Below are 10,964 nucleotides of genomic sequence, written 5' to 3'. Positions count from 1 at the left end.
TTTAAAATTTTTATATTTATTTTAAAAAATTATTGAATGCATACACATTATAAAAAATTTAGAATTCATAAACTTTAAATTCCGATTCCATAAGTGAAACATGTAAAGAGAAAAGTCTATAAATAATATGAAATGGAGAGAGTATACTCTTCTTTTAAATGGTCCTATAAGATTTCAAGTATTTTTTTATTTTTTTTTAAAAACATCTCAATATGTCTAATTTTTGTTTATTTAAAAATGCATATTTTATTTTGGTGGGTTTTATTGCTTTTTATATTAGATCCATTTTTTGTTATGTACTTGGGGTGGTATAATCTAATGAATTTTCATTAAATTTAAACTTAATTAAGTGAGTTTATTAGGTTAAAATGTTAGGATGACAATATGAAAGACATAAAGTAATAGTTCAGTGACATTTTTGTCATAAAGAAAAATAAAAATGACTATTATGAGATATTGTCAATAGTTCAATGACAATATAAGAAATTAACTCTATTTTAGAAATTGCACTTAATATGATACTTTGTTATATAGGGCAAGCACATGGGACATTATATCTTCGTGTTGGTTAAGATATCTCACTAATTCATCCTTTTGGCTAGTTATGTCATATCCAATTCAAAATTGATCAATTTCCTTTTTAATACTGTAAGATAAGATTCATTTAAGATGCATGCTAAGCTTGTCCTTATGGGTTACACTTGCACCAAAAAAGAATTAGCTACATTATAAAAGAAAATATTGAAGGCATTCTGCCATCTTTTTCAAATCAAATATCTGACGGTCCAGACAATTCCAGAACATATCTATAACACGTCCTGCATCAAATTAAATTCTGTGACACGTCCCATTTATTTAAGGGGCCAGCAGCAGTGCATGAGATTCATTCGAACTCCATTAATTGAAAAATTATATTATTTTTATATAATAATTTTATTTTTTTATATATAAATATTAGAGACTGAACTCCTTCAATTAGTTTATATATGTACTACTAATTCTCTAACTGAAAATTCTAAATCCGGCCCTGACCAGCAGGAACATTAATACTAATAATCTGGTCACATTTTCATACACCTTTTTTTGGGGTAGGACACATTTTCAATTTCCAGACACAAAGACCTATAAGTATCAATTATGCATTAAATTCAAGAGAGTGTATAGTGCCACGTCTCCACTCTGTCTGTCACATCACCCTATCGATTATTTGTGCCATTTACTTCCTCCTTAAATAAAACAACGAAATTTTAACACCTACTTTAAATAAAGCAATGACTATTTTAAAATGATAGAAGTATAATTTAGGGGTGGGCAAGATCAAACTTGGCTAACCACCCATTTTTCTAAAAATGTTAGGTGCGTTTTCTTGGCAGTCTTCCCACACATTAAAGCACGTAAAACAATGACATCTAGGCTCTAGCTACCAGTTCATTTTTCTTTTCAGCTAACCAAATAGGAATTATTAAGAAAATTATATATATATATTTTTTCAAAGTTCACAGTGTCTTCTAAGATAATAACTATCAGTGAAGAGAGCATCTAAAAAATCAACTCTCTAAATCTTATACTATATGACACTTCAGAACTATTTTTCTTTTTTGATTCCCGTCGAATTCAATATTTATTTTGACATTTCGATTAATTTGAATTTCGCAAATAAAATCCACTAAAAACAATGCTCTCTCAAGATTCGAACTTGAAAGTAATTGATTAAGTGTGAAATTATCCTATTTGTTTGACATCAGAGGCGGAACCAGAATTTTAATGAAGGAGGTTTCATATTCAAAGAAAACTTAGGATTTCAACTAAGGGAGTTTCATATTCAAAGAAAATTTAGTCTAAGAGAATTCAACATCTACTATAACCACATAAAAAATAATTTTAATTATGTATAAATAATATATTTTTCGTCGAAGGGGGTTCGACCAAATCCTCGAACAGAAGGCTGGCTCCGCCCCTGTTTGTCATAACTCTAGTCGATACGCCCAACTACTATAATGTGAATATTACTAACATATAGTATAATTTTATCTAATGTATATATTACAAATAATAAACAGATTTCAGCATATATATAGAGTAAATTATGTTCCTTATTATTATTTTAGGGGATTCAAAAGAAAAAGACTTTATTTTATATCAAATAAAGTATATATTTCAACTTAATTATAATCCTGCTTATATAAATTAAACAAAATCCTCAACTTATTAGGACCTCAGTCTTACCACTTCTATGGTGCTACTAATTTCCACATATTGTTTCTGGGATTTTTAACTTTCTTTATTTACATTGAAAACACTTTGGATTATAAATCGAAGACGTGTTTATTTTTAATTTAATTATTATTTGAAATCAATTTATAACATTTCTTGTCCATTATCCAAATATTCCAATTTAACACAAGTCTTATTCCAGGCAGTACACATCTCTTTCCCTCATCTACCAAAAGTCTAATAAGTCCATCCTAAAGTGACAATTTTTTTTTGCCAAATACTGCATTATTTTCTACCCTAAATTGACAATTTTGTTTTGCCAAATACTGCATTATTTTCGTACTTAGGTAGAATCATATTTATTCTTCACTTAATTCAGCAGCTTTAATGGGTAATGTTGACACGAATTGAGCGATTTCTGTTCTCAAAGATCATTCTAGAATTCAAAGTGCATGTGGACAGTGACAGAACTAGCTCGAGACTAGGGGTTTATTCGAATTTTATTTGACGAAAAATTATATATATATATATATATATTTCAATCAATACTAACTATATATTCCGACGTAACAATATGACTTTATTATTTTTATCACATTATTAAATAATGCTTATCAAGAAATTTAGCTATGATTGTATGACAAATAATCCAAATAACGATGTAAATATTTTTGTTATCATCAATATTTTGTTTCCACAAGTATTTTTATATAGTAATTTTGTTATATTATTTCTAATTAGTTATTGTAAGTCATCTAAGACATGTCTGCTTTGTTGTTGCAATCGTGATTTTACTATGTCACTCGTAATTAATTATTATGATCATTTAATTATTGTGTCACTTGAATTGAGACTTGAGTAATTATTTTATTATTTAAAAAGAAAAAAAGAAAAAGAAAATCTTTTTGAAATGAATAAATAAATAAATTTTATCACGTCTAATTAGTTATTATAAGTCATTTAAGATATGTCTGTTTCATTGTTTCAATCGTGATTTTACTATGTCAGTCCTAATTACTCACTATTATGACCATTTAAATATTGTGTCGCTTAAATTGAGAATTGAATAATTATTTTCTAAAAAAAAAAAAATCATTTTAAAATAAATAAATAAATATTATAATTTAATTATTATTATAATATTAATTTAATATAAATATTGAGCCGGTGAATTGAACGGACTACTCATACCTAGTACTATATAGAAGTTAAAATTCACGAGACAATAAAAATTTATATGACGACGACTTTACATCGCGAAGTGATATTATTCACCGGTTAAAGTAATTAATAAAAGACCAATTTTCAGAATGGCAACAAAAAATATATAGTTTTATGATCTTTTTTTTTTTTTTTTAATTTGACAAAATGTACAATACAAATTAAAACAACTCTAATTAGTGTGAACATGTTAACTTTGTCAATATAGTTTATCTTAGATCTTAATTAATTTTCTCTACAAATTTGATGGGGTAAAAAACTACTTTCTCCGTTCCATTTTACTCGTCCCAAATTGGGATGACACAGCTATTAAGAAAAATAATAAATAACATGGTTAGTTTACCATAATACCCCTATTAAATGATATTTATATTTTAATTTAAAGAAAAAATAATTAATGCAAAGAATAAAATATGGAAAAAAAATTGTCTTGTCTTGATAAGTAAAAAAAAAAAAGTAAAATGAGACATCAAATTATAAAATTTGAGACGGATAAAATGGGATGGAGTGAGTATTAATATGTAGTCATTTTCATGAGATTTTGTAAATATTTGTGAAATTTCGTCATAACCAGAGAAAGTGCATATGCAAAATGGTCGAAAAAATCTTTAGTGTCCTTTTGCATAGTTATTTATAAACTATCGAACAGATGAAGTAAAATCTTAGTTTTCTTAATTAAATATTCTAATCTTTTAGTTTACCATAATAGCCGCCATTAAAAAAACAAATAAAGAGTTGAAAGAGTTGTTTGAGGCCATAAGTCAAGCTTTTCATCAATTATATAGAGCCCGTTTGAATATTATTGAAATTTGATCAAATTAGTTTTTTTTTTTTTGTTTTTTTTTTTAAAGGTATTTGGTAAAATAAAAACATGTTTAAAAAGGCTAAAAATTGATTAAAAAAATAAAAAAGTGAGAAGTCAATATCCCCAGATTTTTACTTTTTAGATAAAAATTCTTTTAGATTTGACCAGAATATTTATCTTTTTATCCCTTATGTTTTCCTACAATTCCAATAATATCCTAAATTTGTTAGCCTTAATATATATATTTTTTTCTTTTTTCTTTGCCGCTTCGCTTCACCTCTTTCCTCCAATTTCCTCTTCATCTTTCTTCTTTGTTTTCATCGAATCCTTCATTACATCATAGGTTTGTTCAAAAATTTTATTTTAGATTTAATAATTATAAATAATTCAACTTATTTATGGTGTTAACAATTTTAAGGACATTTAAGTCATTTTAACAATAAAAAAGTGTTGAACATCTTTTGTTTACCAAACACATCAACAATTATTTTTCAGTTTAACACTTTTATCCAAATACTTATCTACTTAATTTATGAGCACTTACTTTAAACTTTTAATCACTTAAGTTAAAAACTATTTTTTTAAGGATAAATTACTTATAACCACACCTTAAGTTTCTATTATTACTTAAAATCTCATCCAACTAAACTAATTACAAAAATCCCCTTTTACTCAAAATTGCTGCCTCTTTTCTGATACATCTAAAAAATCCACCCAAATCCTCTTATTGTGCCGCAAATCAAACCCAAAAATCAGAAAATATATCCCACGATTTTCTCAATTCAATCATTTTGAATTTCCCCTATGTTCTCGTCTTTATCTTCTATTTCAACATTCAAGTTACAACTTCTATTAACTTTCTTTTGAATTTCCACCATGTTCACATCTACTACTCAATTAGATCTAACAACTCTATTTTTCCACCATTAACTCTCTTTTTTAATTTCCACCATTTCATTATGATATGAACGACATTGATTTTCGTGAAAATAGACCGAAATATCAAAACTTTCCGAACAAAATGGCTATGATATTTAAGCAAAACTTTTAATTGTTTTCATTACAACTTTTATAAATTAATTTTCGTCCATCTGTTAAACTATTATGCATCAAAATATATTTTACTCTTCATCAATATATCAAATAAGCTAATTGTAGTTTTATATCTTAATGTAATTATATAATGCATCAGATATTTTAAAAAATAAGTTAAGTATAATGCAAACTTAATTACAGTGATGTATCTCAACCAAAATAGTTTAGTGTATCAAAAACTTAAATTAACAATACAATAGTAGATATAATATTGTTGTATTTGCATATAAAGTAATGTATCATATATTTAGCATTTAATACAATGTATCAGATAATTTTTACACATATAAAGTATTAAACAAAAAATATAATAATGTATTGGTAAACACAAATAAAGCTAATGTGTCATGAATTGTAGTTTATCATGAACTCAATGTTATTAAATGACATATTTGTTTTCATAAGTTTTTACATAATAGGAAAACTTATGATATTTGTTATCATAAGTTATTAAATGATGTATATTAGGTAATTTAAACAGTAATTTATTTAATTAAACACATTAATTGCTTAATTGTAGGGTTAATTACCGTTTCTTTCTGTTTTTAATCATAATTAAAGATTTATTAATGTATTATAAACTAATGTATCATGACGTTAACTAATGTATCATATCTGGGATTTTATGTAATTATTATAAAAATAAGGGGAGAGAGTAATTAGGTAGTACTCATAGTAATTTTGATTGTTTAGAAAAGAGAATTTACTGTATATTCATAACAATGCTAAATTAACAAAAGAAAAAATAACAGATGCTTACCTCTTAGAATACAAGCTGTAGTTATCGAGGATATCCCATCACATACGTTTAGATGTCCATCAAATATATATATATATAACAGTACGATAACATATATATCTGATATAACATATATATCTTTTCTGTACATAATTTCTGAGCTATTACACAAAATTAAATTAAGTGTACATTCAAAAGTAGCGATCGATTTTTTCCCGGAAAGGTCAAAAATACCTTACTACACATTTTTGTTCCCTTTTACAATTTATACCTTACTTCCCTTCAAATCAAGCACCAAAGAGAAGTTCCATATTATAACGGTTAGTTAATAAATAAAAGATGTTTTCCCAAGTAAAATATAAAATAAAAAGAACTTACCAAAATGTGAGGATACTAATCTTAAATTATTTTTACTCCAAGGGCACCTCATCACCTAACATTTTAAAGATGAATATTTTTTTCCAATGCCTTAAGAACCAGAATGAACTTAGTCAAGATTGAGGATTAATTCACAACATCTTGTTGATATTGTCAAGGTCTAATCTTTTTGTCCCAAGTACAGTTTTATTCAGAGAAGCATAATAATTTAGAGGTGATTTTTTCTAGAAGGAAAAAAAGGATCAAAATACGTACAAATTCATTGTCATTTAAAAATTGTGAAGTTGTCAATGACTTGTACAAGTGGCAAGAAGGTTGTTGGTGTCACATGACTATCACCTATGTTATAGTCACACAATGTTGGCAAGAGGTGATTGTATAGTTCAATAATTAAAAATTAATACTACCACTTAGATGAAAGTCAGCCCTAATTGATATAAAAGTTAATTAGCTGTGAAGCATCTTCAAGAGCTACTAATTAACTAGCTAATTAAAACAACTAATTAATCACCTCCACACTAGTTGAATGGCAGGACCACCGTACATTTCATCTATTTTCTGTTTAGAATTTTAATACATCCTAGTGTCCTACTACTTGATCCTATTGCTGATCACATTCTTAAGAAAATTTTAATTAGAGATATATTTTATTAAATTAATCTTATTCATGATGCTTTGAAACTTTAAAGTTTAAATTTGACTACTAGTACTACTACTTTATGGATTTAACTGTTGATGGACAAAAAGTAGTAGCATAATTCTCTTGATGAGCTAAAATGAACAAATAAAATGAAATATTTATATTTAATGTAGGGGAAAGTAACAGACACTAGATGTTTTCTTTTCATTTGTTCTATCCTTGAAATATTTATATTTAATACAAGGGAAAGTAATCTGGTACCTGTTGTTGATGGAAGGTGGCAGATATCTCGTAGATTTAATTGAGGTGTAAGCTGATCCGAACACCATGATTATAAAAAAAAAAAAGAGGGTCAAGTAAAATAAAATGGAAAGAGTATGTTCTCTCTGTAGCATAAGCACGTCTAACTAACCAATTGTAGGGGTAGTAGTACTGTTTATGCATATGGTTATATACTTATAAAAACCCAACTCATGCCTTTACCATAACTCGAGCTTAGCCATCCTCCTCTACTCTTGTTATCTTTTTGTCCACTTAATCAAAATCAGAAACAAAAAAACCATGAAGGTCAAAATAGAAAGTTCAAAAATCATTAAGCCATTCTATGAAGACACCCCTCCTTCTACTAATAATAGCTACATTCCCCTTAGTGTCTTTGACAAGGTCACCTACGAAGCCCAAATTGCTGTCATCTATGCCTATCGCCCTCCCACCCCACCAAACGCGGCCATTCAGTTGGGACTTCAGAAGGCGCTAGCGATTTATAGGGAGTGGGCAGGGCGATTAGGAAAGGACGAACAAGAAAATCCAGTGATTTTGCTCAACGATGAGGGCGTTCGATTTGTGGAGGCATCAGCTGATAGCACCCTCGACAAAGTGATGCCTTTTAAGCCTTCATCTTCTTTGCTTAACCTACATCCTAGCTTGAATAATGTTGTCGAATTGGTGCAAGTTCAAGTCACAAGATTCACTTGTGGCTCCTTAGTGGTGGGCTTTACCGCCCACCATACTGTCGCAGATGGTCACTCAACCAGTAACTTTTTAGTTGCATGGGGCCAATCCTGTCGAGGGCTTGACATCAATCCACTTCCTTTACATGATCGTACAATTTTCCACCCTCGAAACCCTCCCCTCATCGAGTATGAGCATAAGGGGGCAGAGTTCATGTCAAAATTAGTCAAAAAGGAAAATTCACTCAACGAAAGTAATACTCATCATGTAACGGAAGATATAGCGGTGCACAAAGTCCATTTCACGGTAGAGTTTCTAGCGAAACTCAAGGCGAAAGCGTCTTCCATGAATGGAAACAATAATAAACCTTACAGCACCTTTGAGAGCCTCGTTGCACATTTATGGAGGGCCATCACTAAAGCTCGAGGCCTAAGTGGCTTCGAGACCACTCATATAAGAATCTCAGTCAATGGTAGAACCAGGTTGAACCCCAGAGTACCCAATGAGTACTTTGGAAACTTAGTACTTTGGGCATTCCCAACAGCTAAAGTGAAGGACCTTTTGAGAGAGCCTCTTCCTTATGCAACGAAGCTCATTCATGACGCGGTTATGAAAGTAAACAACAACTATTTCAGATCGTTCATAGACTTTGCTAATCACATGAAAGCTAAGGAAGGGGAAGATCTTATCCCAACAGCAGACATGAACAAGCACATACTATGCCCTAATCTCGAAGTTGATAGTTGGTTAAGGTTTCCATTCTACGACTTAGATTTTGGAACGGGGTGTCCGTACATGTTCATGCCTTCATATTTCCCAACAGAAGGCATGATGTTTCTTCTGCCATCCTTCATTGGAGATGGAAGCATTGATGTTTTCATTCCTTTGTTTCAAGACAACTTGCCTACCTTCAAGAAGATTTGCTATTCTTTGGACTTGCTTGAGAATTACTAGCTAGAAGATCACTTCCGTGATATTCCTCGACTATGTTGGCACGGCAATCCAATGCACTAAAGTTTTCACTATGTGTAGGGTCTAAATTACAAAGGACATAATCATAAGGATCTATTGCACCAGACTTACCATGCATTTCTATTCCTCAACTATGTGATGATATGAAAATTCACCTTATCTTTTTACTAAATTTTAATCTTTTACTTATTCCTCATTGCTAAGCGCGCTATGGAGGATGGGAAATATATCAATATATGTGAGTTGTAACGTTGAATAATAGAAGAGGAGATAGAAATTTTACTTTTATGAAGAAAAAAAAAAAGAGTTTTAAAAAAACAAGTACAACTTCATTTCTGTGTAGAACATCTGTTCATGTTCTACTGATCTCTTTTTTTCTCTGTCCCCCAACTACTTCTGACCTTCTTTGTCCTTATGGAATAATTAAAAACAGGATATGGTTGATAAATTAATGGTTTGGTAAAGATGAAGCTTGTCAGTGTCTGTAATGCATAATAAATTTATTGACCTAGTTGTGGACCTTTTATATGTTGTATGGCTTGGCCATGTTACGAGTGTTGTCATTTGTCAACCTTAATTAGTGACTGGTTGCACTCTAAAAGTTTGTAATTTTGATGTTCACATGGGCGAAGCTATAATATTAGATACAAATTTGATTGGATCAAATAATTTTTACTTAGACGTTATATTTTGATTAAAAGATATATAGATGCTTTATTATGAATTACGTAATGACTAAAATGAGCTGGCTATGAGTTTGATGACAAATTCAGAACTCATATTATAAGTTTCAAGTCTTGACTTTGCCTCTGAATATATACTCATTCAGGTCCCAAATAAGCTTTCGACAAATATATTTGATAATGAAAAAATCTTTTCAAATTTACTCGTACCTTTTCAATTAGTGAAGCATAATTAATTAGCTAGTGACACAGAGAGAGTATTAGCAACAGGATAAAGACCAATTAAAGTGTTATGCAATTGTAATTAATTAATTTCTAAAGGTCTCAACTCTTTTGCTATAAGACTGTAATGTTGCTTATAATCCTTAATTTGTAGATGTAATTCACAAAGAGTAGTATTCACAGAGTTAATTGTTTGGTCTGATCAAATTTTAGAGTAGACATTCTTAAAATTAAAAATTGTCACATGTTTTGTCAGTTTGATTTCTGGTCATTTGTACATTTACGAGTAGAGGTAAAATTGCTTAGCACCACTCTTTCCACAACCTACTCATGCAATACATGGGATATGTTGTTGTATTTATTGCCATCTTAAGGGTGGATTAAATTTCTCTTAATCTAAAATGATTCCTACTACCTTATTTAATTTGCTTGCCTAAAATAAGGAAATTAAAGTATCTAATTTCTAGCAAATAATTTCTGCTCTGGCAAAATAAATATATGCTTATATTTTTTTTCTTAAGTGGTGTCGGCCCATTAAATTTTATAATTTTATGTACAAGCATGTTGTGGTAGGTTTTAATCTAAATTGTTTAATTGTGATTTAATTATGTAACATGCGTGGTCAAATTAGGCTAATGACGAGACTAGCTAGTTAAATCAAATAGTGGATTATTCGAGTCGTTGACTACTAGCTAAATTAAGATAAATATGCATGACCTTCAAGAGATATTGGCATAGATAGTCGTTATCAAAATAATAGCTAAAAATATTATTTTTTTTATATATAATACAAGTAATATTCTTTTTTTTTTTTTTTATATTTAGCTAACGAATATAATTGTTTTCATTTCTGATTGATGATTTGAAATTATAGGTGGAATAAAGTTATAGATGGGAAATTAAGAATTGGATACGGTTCTAACTACTTCAAGTTGTTCTTCAATCGTCTATTTGATGGGAAATTAAGAATTGGGTACACTTTTAACTACTTCAAGATGCTCTTCAATCATTTATTTAGTTATAATATTTTCTTGTTTGTACTTA

General features: G+C 29.2%; 1 protein-coding gene across 1 annotated transcript; it reads left to right on the top strand.

Annotated features, from left to right (window-relative positions):
• The first annotated feature begins 7,487 nt into the window (after positions 1–7,487).
• LOC107875625 (agmatine coumaroyltransferase-2-like) lies at positions 7,488–9,479 on the top strand. Its single transcript, XM_016722411.2, has one exon. It carries the CDS (start codon positions 7,654–7,656, stop codon positions 8,995–8,997), a length of 1,344 nt encoding a protein of 447 aa, XP_016577897.2. The 5' UTR covers positions 7,488–7,653; the 3' UTR covers positions 8,998–9,479.
• The last annotated feature ends 1,485 nt before the right edge of the window (positions 9,480–10,964 follow it).

The sequence above is a fragment of the Capsicum annuum genome, chromosome 6, assembly GCF_002878395.1.
Source record: "Capsicum annuum cultivar UCD-10X-F1 chromosome 6, UCD10Xv1.1, whole genome shotgun sequence".
NCBI lineage: Eukaryota > Viridiplantae > Streptophyta > Magnoliopsida > Solanales > Solanaceae > Capsicum > Capsicum annuum.
Note: the sequence above shows the minus strand (reverse complement) of the source record. Positions and strands in the feature narration are given on the sequence as shown.